Source organism: Octodon degus, unplaced genomic scaffold (assembly GCF_000260255.1).
Source record: "Octodon degus isolate 3935 unplaced genomic scaffold, OctDeg1.0 scaffold00097, whole genome shotgun sequence".
Lineage (NCBI taxonomy): Eukaryota > Metazoa > Chordata > Mammalia > Rodentia > Octodontidae > Octodon > Octodon degus.
Window position 1 is genome coordinate 9,574,126 of NW_004524673.1, and position 24,323 is coordinate 9,598,448.

Genomic DNA, 24,323 nt, shown 5'->3' on the forward strand with positions numbered 1-24,323 from the left:
TCCTCCTCCTCGTCCTTCTCCTCGTCCTCCTCCTCTTCCTCTTCTTCTTTTCTTCTTCTTCTTCTTCAAAGGGTCTGTAGGGTGTTCAGGGTCTCACTACTAGATTATAGTAGTGATCCTCCTGTTTACAGCCTCCCAAGAGCTGGGATTACAGATGTGGGCCACCACTCCCAGTCTCAGTTACCCTCTCAGTACGCCCTGGGGGCAGGGCTGGCATGGCAGGCCCAGGTTGTTTCTTCTTATATCACAGCCTATCTGCCCCAGAAACCATTTATTCTAGCCTAGTGCTTTGCTTAATACAGGGAAGTTCAGGAAAAGAACCCATATCAAGGGACTTACCTACAAATGGATGAAATTTGGTGTCTTACTTTTTTGGTTTCCTTATTTGTTAAGGTTTTGGATTGGATGATTCCCTAAAGTTTCTTTTTAGCCCCCAAATCAGTGATTCTTGTTCTAGACTGAGTCCAGGTGAATATGTCAGTCCTTTAGGTTTCTTGAAGTTATAAAAGACCTTGGTCCTTGATATCTAATGTAACTATAGGACTTTTGGAGGCAAATGAGAAAATATTTAGACTTGGCCTCTCTAATCAGCCTCTCTGTCATGCCCAAGGAAAGTACTATTTTGCTTTCTTAATCTTAAAGCTTTTAACAATCTTTTCAGGTTAGTAAACTCCCTGTATTGTACTTGAAAAGGAGAGCTCAGTCTGTCATAAGTAATGTTACAACAGATTATGGAATAAAACAAACACCTCTGACTTGACTCTGGCATCAGATACCTGTTTTGGAGTCCACAGAAAAATATGGCTGGCCCTGGAGAATGCTGTATACTACCCTGGCACTGTTGCCATAGGTCGGGTCATCAGCATCTGTGGCTGTCACCTGGATAACAGAGGTACCTGAGGAAGAGAATTCATGGAAACCTGTTCAAGTCCAATTGCTAAAGGCCAGACACAATCCCATTTAGTCACTTTTAAAGCATATGAGCTACTTATGTTTGTTTCCTGGGGAAATTCTTAAGTAAAGCTTTCCTAATGCCTATCTTGTACTTATTTAATGAGAATAATATTTGTGTGTGTGTGTGTGTGTGTGTGTGTGTGTGTGTAGTAACAAGAATGCACAATCTTTGGGATCTTTATTGTTCTTTGATAATACCAAAATGCTTCTATCTTATGAATCAAATAATATTTAATCCAACTGTTGGTTAGTTACTCTTCTTTTAAACAGTCAGAACTGGAAAACAGTAAAGGCTTATTATCATTTACAATGCTATAGCTGATTCTGTTGTCTAAATAGCTTCCTGCCTGCCAAAGGATTTATCATTTTTTGTTTACTTTTAAAATTTGTGAGTTATTCTGCATATTCTCTCTTTCTGTATCCATCTAGATAACGATTTTCCACAGGGCAACTGGATTTGTGAAAATTGGTGAATTGCAACCTTACCCACTGGTGACATTTCTGGCACAGTGGCAACATAAGGTCCATCCAGGAATTTGGGTTCATTGTCATTGATGTCTTGGATTTTGATAATGAACTCTGATTCTGGTTCCATTGGACGACCTGTCCGCCGGTCCAGGGCTTGCGCCCTTAAAGTATACTGGGCTCTTTCCTCTCGATCAAGTCTCTGGATGGCATGGATATCGCCAGTGGTGTCATCGATGGTAAAGACAATGCCTGCGCCTTCTCCTGAGAGGATGTATTTGATGGATCCATCTCCCCTATCCATATCTGAGTGAAGCTGGGGGAAAAAGCACAACAATCTTATTATGGATATGAACAGGTGTTGGGAATAAATTGATTTTTAGTTTGGCACAAACGTATGACCTTCCTTTATATAAGAATGCCTTTTTTTCACTCAAATGTTTAAAAAGTGTGTCAGCAGAGAACTGCTTTGAACAGGAATGGATTTAAGAGATAATTCAGATTGATGAATAAAATTTTTATACATCGTATTCAGTTTCCTGAACTTAATGTTATTTTTAAATTCCTCTCCTTAAGAAATATAGGAAATGTTTTTAGAAAGCATAGACCCCAATGTATCTATGGATAATAGTAAGTCTAATATGGAGGAACTTTGCATTTCCAAATAAGAAAAAAAGGGGCAAGCCTAAATATTTATGTATTTGGTACAGGGTCTCACTACACAGCTTGGACTCATAGTGATCCTGCTGTTTTCAGCCTCCCCAGTGCTGAGATTACAGGCTTGCGCCACTGCACCTGGTCTCTGTGGCTGGCTTAGTGTGCCTGGGGACAGGGCTGGGGTGCATGTGGTGCTGGGGATCGAACCTTATTCCGTGCACTTGCCTAAACATGCGCTTAGTCCATTGAACTATCTTGCTAGCCTAAGCCTAAATATTTAAAAAAATTTAAAGAATTTGCTATAAGTCGATTTTTGGAATGTCAAATACTTTTTATGGTAATTCAACTTTGTTGAAAAGCTGATGAAGTGATTCATTAAAAGGTGACAGCTCTCTTAATACAGGAAATAATATGTGACTTTGATGGACTCATGACTCCTCAGTCTATGAGTTCAATGTTTTAATTTCATTCAGTTAGGACTTGGCTTGCTTATGCTTCAAGTGTCAAATGGAGTTACATACTGATTTAATTATTTATATCAGTGTATTTCTCCTTTTTATAGGACTCATTCTTGGGTTCATAATTGAATCACTCGAGTATGTATGCAGATGGTTGAGTTACGGGAATTTTTGTGTCTTCCCATCAAACTGTATTCCCCCAAGATTGTTTTTGAATGTCTTTCTAAAGGATCTCAGGAATACTATTTTTGTCTCAATGCCTAGAAACAAGTTCTGCAGTAATAATTGTGGGTAATATGTATGGGTGGCAAGAACCCTGGACTTTTATGCTATATTGTAGATAACAGTTTTTTTCTAAAGGGGCAACAAAAACTTAGTTAAATTTAGTCAGCTTAGCTAACTGCCGATGCCTACATTTTTAGCATTTTGCATAGTTCATTGAAGTTCATGAGATTAATTTATGAAACAGACAACCAGTGTTAAGCTTAGGGTACGGAGTTAAATGTGAGGTGCAATCAGAGAACATAGTATATGTTTAAATATACTGGTACAGAGAAAATGGTATTAACATACCCTGCTCTTTCCTGATCACTTCAAACCTCCAGGAGTATAAGCAGTAAAGGTAAACTACCTGAAGGAATTTTTGGTGTCAGAGTCCAATGGCCAGGGTTGCCAAAGACAGCTTACAGCATGGGTAGGGTAGTACTACTCTTAGGATTAAAGCTCAAAGACACCAAGAGACACCTGGAAATATATTTACAGCATCCTTAGATAGAGATGGTTTTAGAGGTTGTGGCTGACTTTGAGCTGATCTAAAACTGTCTCCTGGCCAAATTATGTAGGAACAGTTTCATTGCCTAGAGGAAATCAGCTGTCTATTACCTCGAAAAGGGAAACAAGAGAATGAAATTGAAAAAAATTAGTTGTGGATTTTTCTTAAAGTATTTATTGTAAAATGCAAAGATTTTGTATTTCTCCATTCCATATATAATATTAATATTTCTTATACAACCCAAATCTTCTACTTATGCAATTAAAAAAAAAGAAGTGCCAGTAGCTATGGTGTAGAATACAAGTAGAAAAACATTTCATCTGGTCCTGGGCACAAAAATGAGAATGCTTTTGAAACTGTGCTCCTCGGCAGAGGCTTACGACAAAGATTTCATGTTATTTTTTAAAGAAGAGGAAAAAGTTTGTGTGTGTGTGTGTATGTGGGGGGGGGGAGGAGAAGGAATTTTAATGCATCTGGTATGAAACTTACACTTAAATTTAAGGTAATTTAGGGCATGACATTATCGTGTGTGTGCGTGTGTGTGTGTGAAAGAGAAAGAGAGTGAGTGAGGGGGAGACAGAGACAGAGACAGAGAGTGGGATGGATAGAAACTGACATAAAATACAAACATAGGACTTTTTTGAGGTCTTTGGTTTATCACCTAAAACGTTTTGGCTTGTGAACTGAATAAAACTAAACATACTTGAAATCAGCTAATGCCTAGTATAAGTGCTCCGCCCTTGGATAGTGCATAATAAAAAAACAGAATCTGATGTCACTTGCTGAAGAGGAGATCCTTGTTCTTGATATTGGTAAGGCTGATGTCAAAAGGAATTTGGGCTGTAGCTAAGATCTGTTATTTTTGCTGAATGCTCTAGATTTAACTCCTTGAAGATAGGGACCATGTAATCCTCATCTTGGTGTGAGTCTTAATGTGTGATATGTACCCATTTGAAGTTTATTGAAAGAGCAGTCTAAGCACAGGGCTAAAGCTTTTTGTGGAACCATGTTATAGCTTTGTTTTAAAGGAGTTACTGTCTTCTTGAGTATATGTTTTTTTTGCAGGGGAAAGTGAGAGAGGGAGAGAGGAAGGAATCCTGTGGAAAAGCAAGAGGAGGCCTCATGCAAAACGGAGCGTAATAGCCATGAAGGGGGACAGGATATACTTTACAGGATCCTGTGAGGAAACAAAACCTCCACCATTTATGTTAGGAGGGTGTTGACTATAAAAAACTAAAAAGGCAGGAAGAGAATTCTAGGAGCAAGCCAGGTCCTCTCTAGCAGCAGTCACAGAAGTCCAAGGTTTGAGGCTTCTGCCATCTAAATGTTGAAGGGGTTCTCCCCTCTCCCAATATTGAGGTCGTAGGAGCTTAGGGGAGTCCCTTTCTTCATAGTCCTGAAAACCTGGGCATCAGGCCTTTGAAAAGGAGGCGGGTGGCATTGGTGATTCTGTTGCACCTGAGAGGATATGATGGGGTTGAGTATGAAAAAACTTCCAATATTAGAGGCATCTGTTAGCAGAATAAGGAGCAAGTTCCTTCTCCCCTCTTCTAGCCTCCTGGTTGCTCTCTGATACATTCAAAGGGAAGAACCTCTAGGGAGCCAGTTGGGAAAAAACAAAACAGCAACAAAACTGGTGCAGAGTCCCAGCCCCAAATCACAGAATGGTGGAGGGAAAGATGACTATGGACATGAAAGACACTAAAGAGCTTGAAACCACAATAAAACACGTGAAGATTCAGGTTTACCAGTCACAGAATCCATATCTGGTTGTGAAAATGCAAAGACAAGACATTAGTATCTTTAAGTCACTCAGAATTTTCAGTGTAATAAAAATGGTTTTTTTACATTTTTTTGTTTAATAACTTATTTATTTATTTGGTCTCGCTATGCAGCTAGGGTCTCAGTATGCAGCTTGGACTCATAGTAATCTTCCTGTCTCAGCCTCCCCAGTGCTAGGATTACAGTGTGAACTACCATGCCGTGTTTTGGTGGCCAACTCAGGATGGGGCCAGCACAACATGTGGTACTGGGGATCAAACCTGGGCCCTTGTGCTTTCCAGGCAGGTGCTTAGATCGCTGAAGTATCTCCCTGGCCCCGCATTTAAAAAAAAATATTTAATTCAGCTATCAGTGGCTGAACACTAGCTATGTAGAGCAAAATAAGGAGCTTGTGAAGTTGGTAGCACATATATAGATTCTGGGGAAACATTTTTTTCTCTAAAAAAATCAAGATAGGTGAATATTTCACTTGTCCTAATAATTCTTCAGCCAAATGAGTAGTCAATTATGGGAAGTAGCTACATATCTCAGAATTCTCAGTTTTATGATTTTGAAAAGAAAGGTGGCTTTCATTTCCGGCTTTCATTTCCTTTATCATCTTTCAGAATGTTTTGTGACATTCTGGAAATGTAGTTAATGCTTACAGTTGTGGTTAGGCAGTGCCCACATAATGTTAACCTTAGACCTACAGATTCATGCACAACTACATGTCCCTTGAAAATCCTGTATATCAATATAATCTAGTTTTCACTCAACACTATCTTGTCCCTGGAAAGCCCACTGTGAATTTTAGAAGGCCATACCAATTATAGCTAATCATTGTTACTATAATCTTTTCTGAAATAAGCAAATATTCAGGTACTAGATCTTAATGTGATAAGTTCAATGCCGTTGGGGTAAAGAGAATGAAAGGTGTATGAATTCTCTTTCAAAAGGAAGTAAAGGGGAACAGTGCTTGGGTATGTGAATATACATCTACTTTGGTTGAAGATAAACCCAGTACAGAGAGAAAGGGTGCTGGTATGTTAACTGGACCAGATGGCTGGGCAGTGTGCAGTTGTTCTGTATCCTGGGTTAGGGTAATTGGAAAGGGTTAGTTCTTATAGTGAGTCCTAGAGAATACTATAGTAGCTAAGTACTCCTGAGGATCAGTGAGAAAGGATTTAGGAAGCTGTCAGGTTCAGTTAGATTGCTGATTCCACCTTACTTGTCTCTGTGTCTTTAAAGATAAATCCAGAGTCATAGGTGTAAGAGGGATGAATATTTTTGATCTGGGCTTTACCTGCCACCTTCAGTGTAAATTTGAGCAGTGAACATAACCTTTCTGAGCCTGTTCTCTAAGTTAATTATACTTGCTTCACAACATTGTTACAGTGATAAAGTGATCTGCTTTATGTGAATTGATTGACACAAAGTACTGTATTAGTCCATTATAATGTTAGTGGCCTTTGTCTTTTTGTACCCTTCTATGGTCAGGTCTAACTTATGCAGCATTAGGGAACAACATCTTTGTTTTTAATCTTTGAAGGAGGGAAGAGAGGCCTTCAGTTGTAAGAAAGCATAAAGCAATTATATAATACAAATGAATTCGTAAACTTATTTTGGCAATAGCTATGTATGTCTACTTGCTAGAAGTTTTTTTTTAAAATCAGTATCAAGAACATAAAATTCCTTACAATTCTAAGTAGATAGTGTATTCCTGATAACAGTGGCATTTAAGCTGCTACTCAAAGGAATTTGAATGTGCTTACAAGAGGAGGGAGAACATGTCCTTGGCAGGATGATAGCATGGACACATGTCTTGGTTGAGGACAAATGTGGTGTGAGCTGCATGATTTAGTGAAGGGCTTGAAAGGAGATTCAGCTTGGCTTGAAAGAGTTCCTGATTTGAAAAATTGTGAGAGGGATTTGGATGAGAGAGGAGGAAGTCCTTGAACTGAATGCCAGGAGCTCTGCTAAGTGTTTGAGAGTTACAGCACTTTCTTAATCAGAGCAGTTATGTGCTGGAGAGAGTGCTTTGAGGATATACATGTCTCCCCTGTAGGAAGGATGAGTTAGGCTTTTGCCCAGGGATACAACCAGTGGCCATTCAGTTAATCTACTGAAGAATACATGTCCATGGTTGTAATGAAACCCAGAATGAAGAGGTGAATCTGAGAGAAATGGGCAAAGAAATATTGATCAGATAGCAGATTATACATCAAGGGCAAGAAAAAAAATAAAATAAATAAAATCCACAAATTTTGAGGCTATAAGGATTTACATCTACCTTAGGTATGCATTACAGAGTTGGTAAATTTCTTTAATGAGCTCCCTGTACTATTATTGCTACCACTTGCTCCTACCAGGTTATGATGATTTTAAGTCTCACTGTTGACCAGGTACTGTGGTAAACATTTTACATGCATTAGCTTATTTAATTTCTTTATTTATCATTCATTAAGAATCTTTTTAAAGCATCATTTCTCTGACAAGTACTGCGTTAGACTCAGGATTAAATTAGAGCAAAGTCTAGTCAAGGGCTTCAGACAATGAGCATGTAAAAAATAAATACTGTATGTTATGATTAGAGGGTAAAGAAATGGTGAGACTAACAGAAGGATCCACCTTAGATTCAAAATTAGTACAAAAGGAGTAAGAGCCACTGACCATGGGACAAGACAGGGGAAGACCATATGAAGGAATGACACAGGAAGCACTTATGAAATTATAGAAATTTCCATGTCATGTCTTTGAAATAGAAGAGTGAAGTAAAGAACAGCATAGGACATGGTTGAATGTCACAGGGCAGGTTGAGTCACTAATCTCTGGCAAGGAGTTTAGAAGTGAAACAGTCAAAGGGAAGACACTGAACAGACTCATGTAGAGGAATGATGTAATAGGGTTTACTTTATGAAAAGGTCATTTTGGAAGAAGAGGCTAGGTATTGGCAAAGATGGGAGAGAATGGTAGAAGTGGAAATGAGAAAGGTGGTGGATTTTGAATTTATTTTGGCATAGGGTTAATAGAATTTGAAGGTGAAGAGAATGTAGGGACAAGGAAAGGAGAGAGTGACCTCTAGGTCTTTAGTTTTAGGAAATGCATGAAATGTTGAGATAAGGAGGACTGCCATAGACTAAGTTTGTATGAAGAAATCGAGAGTTCTTTTTGGAGTGTGATATGTTTAAAAGGATCATAAGTTTGAGGATAGCCTGGGCAGCTGAGCAATTCCCTGTCTCAGGGCTGGAGATATAACTCAGTGATAGAGTGCTTGCCTACCATTCAGGAGTGCCTTGTTTTAATCGCTAAAAAAACCCTCTTGTAGATAGCACTTGAGAAATAGCTGGCAGTTGGAAAGCCAAGGAAGCTGAGGCTTCACAGCCTTTCCACAGTTTCTCTGGAAGTACCTCCCAGGGCAGGGCTTTGAACCACATGCATTTGAATCTCAAACCCATGCCCTCAGCCTTTGTGATAAACAAGTGTTTAAGTTATCATTTGAATGAATTTATTTTCCAATTAATTCCTTGTTTCCCATTTAGTTACTTTTACAAAATGGTCTCTGATTAACATCCCAATAAAATAAACACAGGAGAAAGACAGGCTTAAAGATGAAATGATAACAGTTAAAGGGATTCAAGTATATTGTTTATAAGTATATTGACTGATTATTTGCAATTTCATTAAGTTTGGGCATCAGGCTATACCTGTGGACATATGAAAAGATTTTTCTGTTTTTTTTTTTTGGTACTGGGATTGAACTCAGTGTTTATTTTCTTGTTCTCTCTGCCCCACCCTCTTATTTCCAGGAAGATGTTGCTACCTCTATTGGGAATTGAATGGTTCTTGCAGAATCTGAGACTTTTCCTTCCAAACTCAGTTCTAGATTTACTTTCTATTTAACCAAGCCAAAGTTGTATTTAGATAGATTTTAAATTCCATGTCACTAGTTAAACTTTCCTTAGGCTTCAGACACAGAGTACATGATCATTTTCCACTTAATTCATATAGATATTCAATTTCTTTCTTTCTTTCTTTCTTTCTTTCTTTCTTTCTTTCTTTCTTTCTTTCTTTCTTTTTTCTTTCTTTTTTTTTTTTTTTTTTTTTTTACCAGGAATTGAACTTAGGACCTTGTATTTGCCAGGCAGGCACTGTGTCACTGAGCTGTATTGTTGGCCACATACTCAATTTTAATTTCAGATATCCTAACAATTTATCTTTCTACTGCATATATCTTACCTTGCCAACATACAAAGGATCAGTTCCAGTGTACTCTTCCAGAACAAAAAACTGGTTCCAGACCCAACTCCTCTTTGTTCGCAGATGTGACTGTGGCTTGTCTGATGGGAGTGCTTCTAATTTGTCTTGGGGTGCTGGCATGCCCGAGAGGACAGTGGTTGTAAGGTCCATCAATCCCCAGAAGTATAATGACATGCTGAGTCCGAGCCAACTCCTTGCATTGCTCATTCTACCAGAAGTCCACATGGGATTGCAGGATTTCAGAAAGTAAAATACAGGATGATAAGACACTGGAACGTGAGTATTGTCCAGATTAAAATAGAACAACACACAGTTTATTGGACATTTATGCTTCCCAAGTAAGATCTCGATTCAAGTCAGTCTGCTTGAAGTTTACTTCCTGTTAAGTTAAAGAGAGCAGTATGATGGTATCTAATTCTTTCCTTTGGAGTGAGAGGAAGTTTTCAAGAAACATCAGTAAATACTCAGTTTTTACTCAGTGAAATAGTCAACTGGTTATTGCTTTAGAAACATTTCAGCAATAAATAATATTTGGATACAGAGTAAACAACATGTCTTTCCATCATCAAGCCAAACCTTTGGATATGGATACAATGGGAATTAAAATAGGGAATAACCTTCTTCTCAATGATAACTTACCTGGAGAGTTGTATTATTCATTATTTGAAAATTAATGTGTTTTTAAAAATATTTATGACTCTTAAACTCTTAAAATAGCATTTCAAAAATTTATACCTAATAATGAATAATTCTATTAGCTCAACTCCTTTTCTTAGTTTATTAAGAAATAGCCTAGTCAACTCTGTGTGCTGCTGTCACTTTCTTTTTCTCTTATGCCTACCCCTGTTTTTGATAATGCTAAGAATCTTGGATTTCATTTATAAGTGGCAATGGATCACATTTAAATTTATTGATACTCTGAGCTCTTGAGAATTCAAGTTTCAATTCATGCTAATTTCTTTAGCTTTGAAGAACTAATAGGGCTGCAAATATGACCTTCCTAGGATGAGAATGGCCAGTTAACTCTTTACAATATACTTTAAAGTGCTAAGTTATGAGAGTCTGGACAAATATTCTTTCCTAACTTGAAGGACTCATTTAGGCAAATGGATGCTAACTTTTTCCCTGGTGAGACCTTTTCATCAGTCAAACTTCTTTTGTTGCTGTGAAGTTAGATTTAGCTGATGACCTCACTCCTAGGCTATGACATCATGAACCTTTACTTCCTTTATTTAGCTGGGTTTAATGAGGTGGCAAAGAACTCAAGCACTTGGTCAACACATTTTTTTTCTGTGGGATTAACATTTTGAATATTAAATTTAAAAACTGTTGTCATATCTTAGAAAAATGTATATACTTTGGGGATTGTAGATCTGTTCAGCTAAATCATGCATTTTTTTCCCTATGTTGGTTTAAAATGAATACCTTGGTGCTAACTCAATTCCCACCTTCCACTGATTATCATCAGAACTGGCTTTATCTTCCTTTCTAATACTATGTAAGTATTCAAAAGAATTTTTAAAATATGTTATATTCATTTCATGCAACATAACATTTCATTTCTGAGAAATCATGTCAGTGAAAACAAAAAGAAAAAGCTGGAGAAACTATAGAATTTACATAAGAGAATGAGAGACTATGTTTCTTTAGATTTCTAGCTCCAAAGGCAACTTGATTAGTAAGAAAAAGCAAAAGCAATCCAGGCTAACCATATTAAGGATGACACATTTGTTCATAAAGAACAATGGTGTTGCTTCAAAGTGTTAGCAAATATTGCAGTTTCTCTTTTTTTAGATTGGTGGACCAAACTCCAGCTCATGTTTTTCTGATCTCTGTTTAAGGAGAAGTGTTCTGAAAGGAGGAATTTTAACCCAGGAGCTAAACTGATTAAAAATATTGATTTTTAAAAAAATCTGGTAGACCTGCCGGTCCAAGCCCAGGTACAGCATGGGTGAGACCCTCTTCCACTCCTTTGGGAGCCCCCACCACTCCGCAGCACCCTCCCACCCCGCTGCTGAGTGAGAATTTCTGCCGCGTTCTGGGGACCCGCAATCCAGTCCTAGCCCAGGCCCCGGTGAGTGTTTGGGAGAGCTTCCGGCTACCCTGCGCCAGTGGAACCTGCAGTTCCAAGCACAGGTACAGCATGTGTGTGACCCTCTTTCACCCCCCTGGGACCCCTCCACCACTGGGCAGCACCCCATCCCCACCCTGCCTGCCGAGTGAGAATTTCTGCTGCGTTCTGGGGACCCCAACATACAGTCCTAGCCCAGGCCTGGTGACCATGTGGGAGAGCTTCTTCTCCTACCTGCTCCACTTTGTCCCCTCCAGACTCAGCTCAGGCCTGGCATACAGGCCTGGCACGAAATCCTGCACCTGCAATCCCTGCAGAGAGACTAGAGGACAGAGCCACCCAGCTAGTCTAGGAGCAGAGCATCTTGCCAGAGAGGCACAACAGGTTCACTCTCAAGGGCAACATCAGGAAAGAGCTGAGCACAGCAGCCAGACCCAAGCCAGGCACAGCAGGATAAATCCAAACTTTGTAGATCTGCACCTGAATTTCAGTAGGTGCTAAGGTTATAACTGCACCAAAGCTCTACAACAAAGGTCAGAAGACAGTGCTACACAAAATGACAATGACAAGGAGCAAAATGCAATCTCAGACCCCCAGCCCACCCATAACAAGTGCAGAGGACACTAACACACAAAAAATAGGGAATCACAAAACTGCAATCAATAAATCAACAGCTTCTGAAATAAAGAAACAATTGCAGAAAGATATAGAGGAACTCAGATTGGAAATGAAAAGAGAAATCCTTGAATTAATAGCATCTGCAGTAAAGAATCAAATGCAGAAATACATGGAAGAAACCCAATGCCCACCCAGAACAAGTGCAGAGGACACTACCTCAGCTCAACTGTATGAATTAATAGAGTTGATAGTAAATAAACAACAACAGAAATTTATAGAGGAACTCAGAGCAGAATTCTTTTCTGGAATAAAAAATTATCAGAACTTATAGCATCTGAAGTAAGGAATCAACTACAGAAACATAGGGAGGAAACCCAATCTGAAAAAACACTGCAGTAAAAGAATTTATAACTGCTTCTAATGAAAACATTGATAAAAAAATAGAGGAGATTAGAAAAATGACAGATTCCTTGAATGGGCAATACAGCAAAGAAATAGATCACATGAAGCAGAGTCAAAGAGATATAGAGGAACTTGAAAATCTCAATCACAAACTTGCAAAACCATCTGAGTGAAAGGGAAGACAGAGTTTCAGATCTTGAAAAATGCTGGTGCAACTAGTGAAAAGGTAAGAAAAGATCTCTTAAAATCCACTACGATGCATGAAAAATGAATTCATCACTTGCAAGATGATGCAAAGATGAACAACGTGAGACTAATAAGTATCAATGAAAAAGAAGGAGTCAATACAAAGGACATTAAAAAAATATGAGCAGATGTAATAGCAGAAAGCTTCTCAAATATGAGGAAACAATCTAACATTCAGGTAAACAAAGCATACAGAATGCCAAGTTACCTCAACCCAATTAAAAACACACCAAGACATTTAATAGTAAAGATTCCAGAATTTCAGCTCAAGAATAATATCCTAAAAGCTGCTAGAGAAAAGAAGCAGATCACATTCAAAGGAAAACCCATCAGAATTATGGCTGACCTCTCTTCACAAACCATGAAAGCAAGAAGCGCATGGAGCAGAGTACTTCAAGTCTTCTGTGAAAACATATTTCAGCCCAGAATAATATAACTTGCAAAACTCTCTTTAAGTTTGATGGGGAAGTGAAATACTTTCATGACAAAGAACAACTAAAGAATTTCATGATGACAAGGCCAATCCTACACAGGAGCCTGAAAGATGTTCTAGAGAGGGAACAAAATGATCAGAACTCCATGAATGAGATCAGAAGAAACCAACTAAATAGGGCAAACAATTAAACACAGGAGAAAAAGGATTAAACGACAATAGGTAAATAATATGTCAATTGTAAGTCAATACATCTCAATTATAACCATCAATATAAATGTACTCAATTCACCAATTAAGAGGAATAGAATGGTACAGTGGATTAGGAAACAAAATCCAACAATATGCTGTATACAAGAAACACATTTAACTCATAAAGACATTCATAGGCTGAAAGTCAAAGGATGTAACACAATACTACATGCCCTGGATTAGGAAATACTACATGTTTCTCTGGATTAGGAAACAAAATCCAACAATATGTTACATACAAGAAACACATTTAACTCATACAGATATTCATAGGCTGAAAGTCAAAGGATGGAAAACAATACTACATAACCCAGACCTCAGAAAAAAGCAGGGGTAGCAATCATATTCTCAGACAGTCTCAACTTCAAATCAAGAATGATCAAGCAAAATAAAGAAGGCCAGTGTATACTGGTTAGGGGAAAAATTCAAGAGGAAGAGGGTAACACTCATAAATATGTATGCACCAAACACAGGAGCACCCAACTATATAAAGCAAATCTTAATGGACATGAAAAATATAATATCCAATACCACAATCTTAACAGGAGACTTTAACACCCTCTTATCCCCAAAAGATAGGTCAAACAGACAAAAACTTAGCAAAGAAATAACAGAACTGAACAAGAGCTTGAAACTAAAGGACTTGGTGGACATAAACAGAGGATTCCATCCAAACACAACTCAGTATAAATATTTTTCAGCTGCACATGGATCATTTTCTAAAATAGACACATACTGGCCCATAGGTGAAGCTTAAATATATGCAAGAAAAAAGAAATTATCCCATGCATATTATCTGACCACAGTGCAATGAAACTGGAAATAAATGACGAAACAAGAAAAAAATGCTAAATATATGGAAGTTAAATGACAACCTACCCAGCAACCAATGGGGCACAGATGAAATTAAGCAAGAAATTCAGCAGTATCTGCAATTCAATGAAAATTTAAACATAACTGATCAGAATTTATGGAATAGAATGAAAGCAGTTCTCAGAGGGAAATTCATAGCTGTGAACTCACATATTAGGAAAACAGAACGGGAACAAAAAATACCCTAATGCTGCACCTTGAACAACTAGAAAAAGAAGAACAAATCAGACCCAAAGCCCAAAGACGAAAGAAATCATAAAGATTAGATCAGAAATTAATTCAGGGGGCCTGGCCCTAGCTCAGGCCTTTAAGTGGCTGCTTCCACAAAGCTGTCAGCCTCAGGTTGCTGGAGTTCGAACCTCACACCTCTCCCGCTGGCCAAAAGTGCCCTGAAGGCATTCGAGCAACAAACAAACAAACAAACAAACAAACAAACAAAAAATGAAATTAATTTAATTGAGACGAAGAAAACAGTTCAAAGAATTAATGAAACAAATAGTTGGTTTTTGAAAGATTAAATAAAATCGATAAGGCCCTAGCTAACCTCATCAAAAAGAGGAAAGAAATAATTCAAATACAAGCAATAAGGAATGAAAAGGGTATAATTACCTCACACCCTATGGAAATTCAGAAGCTTCTCAATAGCTACTTTGAGAAGCTTTACTCTCACACAGTAGAAGACACAAAAGAAGTGGACAGATTCCTAGAAAGGTTCAAATTACCAAAACTGAATCGACAAAATATAACCACTCTCAATAGCCAAATAACAGCCAATGAAATATGAGATGTAATTAATAACCTACCGACAAAGAAAAGTCCAGGTCCAGATGGATTCATAGCTGAAGATCCTCAAACTCTTCCATGAAATTGAAAAGGAAGCAATCCTCCCAAAATCATTCCTAGAGGCAAATACTATATTGATACCAGAACCAGGGAAGACACAACTAAGAAAGAGAACTACAGGCTGATCTCCCTCATGAACATAGATGCAAAAATCCTCAATAAAATCCTAGCAATAGAATACAGCAAATCATCAGTAGATCATACACTATTACCAGGTAGGATTTATCCCAGGGATGCAATGATGGTTCAATATTTGTAAATCTTTAAATGTAATACACTGTATCCATAGAGCAAAAACTAAAAACCACGTGATCATCTTAATTGATGCAGAAAATGCTTTTGACAAAGTACAACACTCATGTTCAAAGTCCTACAGAAAATTGGTATAGATGGCCTCTACTTCAATCTGGTAAAAACCATTTATGAAAACCCAGTGGCTAACATAATTCTAAAAGGGGACAAACTGAAATCTCTTACTGTTACATCTGGTACAAGACAAGGATGTCCTCTATCACAACTCCTATTCAAAATAGTTCGGAAATCATTAGGTAGAGCAGTTAGACAAGATGGAAAAATAAAAGGAACAAGAGTAGGTAAAGAAGAAGTTAAATTATCATTATTTGCAGATGACATGATACTTTACTTGGAAGACCCAAAAAACTCCAACAAGAAATTAATAGATATGATAAACAAATTCAGTAGCATAGCAGGATACAAAATAAATACCCAAAAGTCAATAGCATTCCTCTACACAGATGACAAACACATTGAGAGGGAAATTATAGAAAATACCTTTTATAATAGCACCAAGGTACATGAAATACATTGGAATTAATCTAACTAAAGAAGTCAAAGATCTTTCCAAGGAAAATTACAGTATTCTTACAAATGTGATTGTTGAGAATTTCAGAAAATGAAAAGATTCCATGCTCCTGAACAGGAAGAACCAACATTGTGAACATGGCCATACTCTCAAAATTGCAGTAGAGATTTAAGGCAATCCCTATCAAACTACCTCCAGCATAGCTCACAGAGCTAGAGAAATTATTCCTAAAATTTATTTGGAATGAGAAAAGACCTAGAATAGCAAAGGCAATCCTGGACAATAAGGAAAGCCAGGAGGCATTAAAATTCTGGACTTGTAATTATACTGCAAGGCTACTGTGATAAAATCAGCATGGTACTGGCAATGAAATAGACCTGAGGATCAGTGGAATAGATTAGAATATGCTGAAGCCCCTACGAGCCCACTCACCACCTTATCTTTGACAAAGGTGCCAAACATACTCATTGGAAGAAAGATAGCCTCTTTAACAAATGGTGCTTGAAAAACTTGCTCTGTGCATGCCAAAAACTAAAACTTGAACCAGGTCTATCACCATGCACTAAGCTAAAGTCAAAATGGATTAAAGCTCTAACCATTAAAACAGAAACATTAAATCTCCTGGAAGAGAAAGTAGGAAGAACTCTTGAAGACGTAAGGGTAGGCAAAGAGTTCATGAGCAAAAATGAAATGGCACGGAAAACCCTTGAAAGAATTAACAACTGGAACCTGCTCTTATTGAGTTTTTTAATGTCAAAAGAAATTACCAACAAAGTGAAAAGACAACCCACCAATTTGCAAAAAATCATGACAAGTACTCAGACAATGGTCTAGTCTCTAGAATTTATAATGGACTAAAATCACTACGGCCCCAACATTTAAAGACCCAGTCCAGAAATGGGCATCCAAAATGAGCACATACTTCTCAGAGGATGAAATGAAAGAAGTGAATAAATATATGAAAAAGTGCTCCACATCACTAGCCATCCGTGAAATGCAAATTAAAACAACATTGAAATACCATCTCAGCCAAGAAAGAATGACTATCATAAAGAAATCAACCAACAGCAAATTTTGGGGAGGCTGTGGGGAAAAAAGAACCCTTCTCCAGTTCTGGTAGGCATGTAGACTGGTGCAACCATTATGGAAATCAGTGTGGAGACTCCTTAGAAAACTTGGAGTGTAAATTCCATTTAAACCAGCTATTGCTCTACTGGAAATTTTCTCAGAGGATCTGAAAACATCATATCATACTGATATATGTGTGCCTATGTTTATAGCAGCACAATTTGTGATAGCCAAATCTTGGAAGCAAGCAAGATGCCCATCACCTGAAAAATGGCTGAAAAAGATGTGGTATTTTTATAAAATGGAGTGTTACTCAGGTATAAAGAATGATAAAATCGAAGGCTTTATGTTTAAGTGGGTGCCAATTGAAGACATACTCATAAGTGAAATAAACTGGATACACATGTGTAAATATCGTATAGTTTCTGTAGTATAAGAACTCAAAAGAAGAAATACAAATAGAAAAGTATAATACAACTAAAAGGAAAGCAAGAACTTGAGTACTAAATAATTAAGAGAGGGAAAGGAGAGGAGGTAGGAAACATGACAGTGGAAAGCCATACATTTATATGTACAAGATGGGTAAGGCAATGATCCTGAGAATCTTCAGAAGAATTTTTTTTTTTTTTTTGGCAGAACCGGGGATTGAATCAGAAGATTTTTGAATCTAACAGTTAATTAGAATGATTCTCACCCTGACTAACTATATATACTGACACCTGTGAACTAAGCAACTTCATTGAAGATGGCAATTTTTAATAGTAGGGTCATGCTTGGAGTACCTGTCATTCTGGTCTTCTGAGTACAGGCTGCTTGTCATGACATGACAGTTGCCACCATGCTATCTCTCGGGTAGATAATTGTTCAAAAAGAAGGGGGTGGTGAATGAAGGCAGGAGACAGGAAAAGGAATGTTGCGGGACTGTCCTGCTTCAAGGTTGTATATGGTTAGATTTCTGGACTAGTGTGTAAAGATAAGAATTACATAATTCTTTATGCCTATTTTTAAAATATATTTTAATTTCTTAAATGCTTTTTCATCATATTCTATAGGGACTTAAAGTTCAACATATCAGTACGTGATGAAAAATACCTGTTCCATGTTATGCCTAAGATGTTTGATATTCAAACAGATAGTGAGGTTAAGCTTAACAGCCTAGGTTGCATGGTAATAACAATAAGCTTCTCTTCTGGAGGGTTAACAGCTGAAGTTTGCAGACCAAAATTAGAGGAAAAGGAGGGCTACAAGGAAAGCCAACATTTTGGCCCTAGCCTTCCAAGGTCAATTAAGACTCAGGACATACGAGAAGTTGTACTGTAACGTCATGTAACTCAGTAGTGTCCCAAATTTTCTGATCACGAAGATTATGGGACCAAAGCGGAAAGTGATGAATGATGTAGAATTTGCCTAAGGAGATTCGCATAGAGAGAAAACATTGTCTTAGGCTTTCACAGAGAGCATATTGGCCAAGTAATGGCCATTACTCTTCCACATGGCTGACACTGACAAAGGTTCTACAATCTGAGGTACAGGATCTCAGGATAAATCCTGAGGAGATTTCACTGACCTTATCAGATCCAAAAGCTACAACTCTTGTTGCATGGGTACTGCTTTATCTTGGTCTTAACCATCCAGCAGAAAAGCATAAAAACAAATTGTAAGAAGTAAAGCCATGGTGTTATGTTTAGCTGTAGAGGACTCAGGTCAACAATTTCTGAGATTGCCCATGAAGTGGAAGACCCAATACTATTATGCATTAATGGACTGTTTTAAAATATTTTGCTGAGTTAACACATCTATAATATTCAAATGATGGAACTAAACAAAAAAGTGGATACAGATGAATGTCCATTTTGTGTCTCTGTATTCAAAATCATTAGGATAGATATATAGTTACATTCTCTTAATGAGCAGAGGGATTTGTTCTAATAGTGTTTGTAAATAGGATGTTATGTCTGCATCTTGTATTGCAAATAATCACTAGGAAGAGGGTATGCAATTTGTTAATTATTGAAATTGTCCTACCAATGTTATTGGAAACGGTTTCATTGCTATTTATTTGTCAATAAAATTGTGGAAAAAAAATACCTGGTAGACTGTTTAGGGACATAGAAAGTAGACCAAAGTGATACATTCATAATGCTAGACAGAAAGTCATTGGTCTACACATGAGTGGCTGAGGGACCTCTTATATATAAAGCAAAGAAGTTGTTTTTTCCTTATCATTAGCTATAGATAAGATTCCCATGAAAGTTTTAAACTTTACCTCAAAGAAATGTGATGTCTTGATACGGTGTTGATCAAGTTCAGAGCCCATGTAAAATTTAGACAGTTGGTCAGGTGTTGGAAAACCCCCAAGGTTTCAAAACAACTAAAGAGAGATATCCACCTAAAAATTAAATTATGGCTGACTTAGCTCTGAAGAAAGTAAACACTTGTATTAAAGCAATAACATTGTAAGAGATCATTGTAGGGATGGTGAAAGATGCAAAATCCTGGGCAGTTACCTTCTGCCCTTTGAAAACATGATTTGGGACAGCCAAGGACTTAGCTGTTTTAGCTATAAACCTTAACTCTTCCCTAAGGACTATGATAACTAAAAGCAGAATAAAATTTGACTTTCATTTTATATCCTTTGCTATAAAACTTGGGTTACATCTCTTTTTAGTTGTACATATCGATATCATTTGGGAAGTATCTGTCTGAAAATTGGAAAAATAAGTTTAATTAGTCCAGAGTTTACATAATCTCTTCTGCTTCAAGATTGAAGACACCAGAATAAATGATTTCTAGGTGCATCCAGCTGTGCTTGAGAAGACTGTACCTATTGTCCTTGAACCTGTTTGTCCTGAACCTGCAATCTTCTGGGAACAAAACCTTTCCTTAGCCATAAAGATTATAAAACTATGACACTTGGACTGAGATTACTTTGACACCAGGACTGAGATAATGATCAACTGAACTCCAGCCCACTGCTAATCTTTAAAAGCTGGCCTCCCACTTTTGTGGGTGGGCCAGTCTGAATGCCTGTATTAAAATGTGCCCCTAAGCCAGATCTCTTTCCTTTATTCCCTGTAATTTTCCAGTTGAGCCATTTTTATGTAAAATTATGCTTCTGTTTCAAACTCTACTAAAAGCAAGGATTCACACTTGTAGGGCATCAGACACACAAATAGTTACCAGAGTACAAAAAATAAAGTTTTTACCAGAACACTGTTTGGCAAACCAAAGGGGGAATAGAGTATATACAGTATAAAACCAATAAACTAAAAGACAGATTTGTTCCTAATTCTATTTTCTTAGTTTCTGACTTGTTGGTTTCTCTTATCAATAATGTGTTTAGATCCCTATTAGTGACTTCTTATATTTAATTTCCTTGTCTGTTAAGGAGGCATAAGAATTCTATCTACATGGTTATCATGAGGACCTGATAAGACAGTGTAGATGGAAGTTCTGTGTTAATGAGTTGGATGACATTTGAATAGTCACATAAATTACATAGGTCATATGTAAAAATAAAGGAGCAGAGTTTGAAACATATTTCACAGGCACATTTGGTACTAAATTTATGAAAGGCTTATGATATGGTGCAGGACTTGTTAGGTAGATAGTTAGAAATTAGTGGACCTGAAGGACAAAGTGAGCATGTGTGTTAGGGGCATCAAAAATAGCATGCATTATTAGTTAAATTCTTCCATAACAAGGCAAACAGCATTCCTGGCTGCCACGGACTACAACCCAATAATGTCAGCAAAGGAAGCATCCTTTAAAGATACTTCTGCGTTGGGCTGGGACTTTTCTTTTTTTCTTTCTTTCTTTCTTTCTTTCTTTTTTTTTATTTTTTTTTTTGAAGTAAGGACTTTTGTAATTTTCTTACATGATTAAAGACCCTGAAGAGCCACTGAACATCTAAAATAGATAGGAAGACATTTTACAATTCCAAAATAATTTGTAAGTACAATATTGATAAGCACCATGGTTCCCTGAACTGCTGGAGTAACTTTTGTCAGCATAAAAAGATATTCAGATTTCCATGTGGTACTGTTCTCTCTTGAGACGGTAACTCTGTATATACTTGACAATAAATTCTATCAATACAGTACTTCTGCATGATTTCCTGTGTGTCTTGACTGAATTCTTTCACTGGATACAAAGAACACATACAGAAATGGCTTTGGGGTCTTTAAGATCTGCAGACCTCTTTTACTACCTGTGAAAGCTGGTGGTCCCTGTGCCCTCTCAGGTTCAGTAATGAAGATGACCTTGCCTAATAAGCTTTCTATATTAGTTTAGTAGTGATGTTTGATGCAAAGCACATTATTCTTCATTAGAGTGGAATGCGTAAAAAACACTCTTGCCTAACATTTCAGAAAGTAAAACCTGGACTTTAGAATAGTTACATCATTCTTATTATAATTAGAACTGTTTGGATACACAAAACAGGAAAATCAGTTCCATCAGGAATTCTAACCAATTTGCAGTTATAAATGATGTGGTTTTTACAGTCATGTATTTTTACTGTGAATACAAAGAGATTATGTGTTTTATAGGGGTAATTGTTGCTCTTATATAAGAAGATGCTGATATATTGTTATTTGTATTACGTATAGATCTGCTTTGGAAAACTATATATGCCACATGAAGAATATATCAGTAGAAATTAACTTCTGTGGTAAGTGAATCTTAAAAGTTTCCTCTCCCTAATCCTTCCTAAAGAAAGCAAACAGCTTGGTAATGAACACAGTAGGAAAGTTGTACATAAAGTGTATTCTCAGTGAATTGTTTATTTTGTTTCTAAATTTTGTTGCAATATTAAAGATGTGGGGGGGAAGAATGGGTACTGCTTTTTCTCTGAAATAAACTGAGATTTTAGAGCCTTTCTCTGATTTATTTCCCCTAGAGTTTGTTCTAGTTTTCCTGAGTGTTTCATGGCTCATGGAAGTACTACTTGGAAAAACTCAAATGACATCTGTGCAGAAGCAGTCAGTCGACTTTCAGTGACTCTCCATTGGAAGTGAAGTGTTTAATGCTCTGAAAAGTGGCCTAATGTCTTTACTGAGGTAAATGTAGATAGTGGAGTCTTGGGTTTAGGCAGCTGAATTTTTAAGTCTTTACTTTTACCTATAGAAAGAATCTCAGAAATGTACTTTAAAGGAAAAGGAAAGGAGACATTTCATGAAAATCTTACATGTTACAATGAAACATGACAGTGCACCATAAGATGCATTAAGTCAAAATATAGCTCTGTATCACAACATTATTCTGTCTCTCCATGAAGGGGCTTTTTTTGAGGAAAAATTATGTGCTTAGGAGTCAGAATCCTTGAACATAGATTACAGCACTCATCAGGAACTGACATAGGTGGTCATAGTTATAGCCTGGATTAAAAAGCTTGTATCATGTTCATATATTTGAATATGTATAGCTCATAAGTAGCAATTCCTCATTGTTGAATTCCAGAAAGAAAATATTTTTGATGTCTCTGTATCAAAACTTTCATCATTTCTGGATCAATTTGTGTATATTTTTATATGTTTATGCTACTAACCAAAATCTGTCAGGTATCATATTTTGGAAAAGGGTATACATTAGTGGTTTTGTGTGCTGAGAAGCGATATAGTCTCTGACTGGAAATTATTCACTATGCAGGTTCCATTCACCATTGTTTCTTTCCAAGCAGGTGTTAGGTGAAATGCTAGGTAGCACCTCCATCCTTCAGTGTAATCATCAACTCATCAACCTAGTCAAAGTCACCCATCTATGGAGGCAACCAATTAATTATCAGTAGAGCCAAGAGGTAACAAATACTAGATTTCTTGGGTTTTGAGTTTTATTCTCAGTTCCATCCCCTGTTGCAAGTCTTGCTTATTCATAGCACTCTTTTTTACCAACTTTAACATTTTAAAAATAGAATGAATCTTCAAATTAGTGTGCACATTTTAATGTGTTCAGATATCCTTCCTCTATTTCTCAAACTGTTAAAAAATTGATGGTTTGCATAGAATTGAGGAGTTATAGCATTACTTAGACCATGATGGAGAAAAATGAAGAATATTTAATCTTTACTGAGATTTCTTAGGACAGGTGGTCAGTCTCTTGTTTACTTTAATTTTGATTAATTTCCTATGAATTCTTTCTTCTTCAGGTTCTCCAAAAACTATGGATATCCTGTACTTAAAAATGCAGCATTTATGTTATTTGTCAAACTATTGGCAGTTTTTTTCCTTTCCCCCCACGCATTCTCACTCTTCTTCTTCACAACCAAATTATGGGGCTGATGTGGCCTAGAGAAGGAGGAGATTGCTAATGTGAAGATTAGAAACAATATCTAGTTTCTTTCAGGGTAGGCATGATGTGTGTGTGTGTGTGTGTGTGTGTGTGTGTGTGTGTGCATAACAAAAGGAATAGAAAGCTTGAATCTCACAGTTTAGAACTCGCCTTGTAAAACCTGCCCGGTCCCATCATAAAATCTGCTCTTGTCTCCCATGTACATGTTGACCTTTTAGCTATAAATTCCCTTGCTTTGGTCATGAATAAAGGCATTCACACTTTAGAAATACTTTTGCCAGAGTTCATGCTCAATTTTTCTTTGACTTTCATTCTCATTTAATCAATTTTTCAAGTCAAACATACCCTGAATTTCTTTTCATAGTCTCTCATAATATGAAGTAGATTCTTACTGATACTTTCATACATACAGAAGATCTAGTAAATGTTTCAATTCTCAGGGAATCAGGAGGTTTTGGTCTATTTTGTTCTTCCTCCAGTTTTCACTTGTAATCAAGATAATGAAACTATAATGCAGTCTGTGGGCAGTTTCACTGACTGTAGTCTAAGAAGAATTACAAGTTTTGATTTTTGAAAATTGTTTTACATGATCAGTAATTTCTCAATTTATGAGATATTTATAATTGCATTGTGCATGTATTGAAAATACACTACTATTGTCCTTTGACAAGAAGTTGAATATAATTTCTACTTAGTGTTTTATCTTACTTTACTTACTATTTCTCTTTTGCTTTAGCACAGAACTTTGGGAATGTAGGACAATCCTATAGTTTTTGCTTGGACCATAAGATTAAAGCTTAGGAGTAATTTGGGACACAGATAAATTTGGTATCTGAAATGAAGATTTGGGTCAGCCAGATAGCTCCGTGGACTAAAGCGCCTGCTTAGGCAGAACACAGGGGCCAGGGTTCGTTCTCCGGTGTGCCTTGTCAGCCCCACCTCTGGGGTGCACTGAGAGGGTGATTGAGACCAGGTGTGATGATGCACAACTGTAATCCCAGCACTTTGGAGGCTGAAAACAGGAGAATCACTAGAGTCCAATCTGTGTAGTGAGACCCTGTAAACCCGGTACTAAATACAGA

The 24,323-nt window shown here is 37.1% G+C and overlaps 1 protein-coding gene across 1 annotated transcript in view; it reads right to left on the reverse strand.

Annotated features, from left to right (window-relative positions):
• Cdh20 (cadherin 20) overlaps positions 1 to 24,323 on the reverse strand; it is a 272,474-nt gene that overhangs the window by 55,187 nt on the left and 192,964 nt on the right. The window contains exons 2-4 of the mRNA XM_004638267.2: positions 9,304 to 9,703; positions 1,441 to 1,735; positions 777 to 896 (exon numbers count right to left, since the gene is read on the reverse strand). Coding sequence (XP_004638324.1) covers positions 777 to 896; positions 1,441 to 1,735; positions 9,304 to 9,549 — 661 coding nt within the window. The 5' untranslated portion in view covers positions 9,550 to 9,703. The remainder of the gene's footprint in view (positions 1 to 776; positions 897 to 1,440; positions 1,736 to 9,303; positions 9,704 to 24,323) is intronic.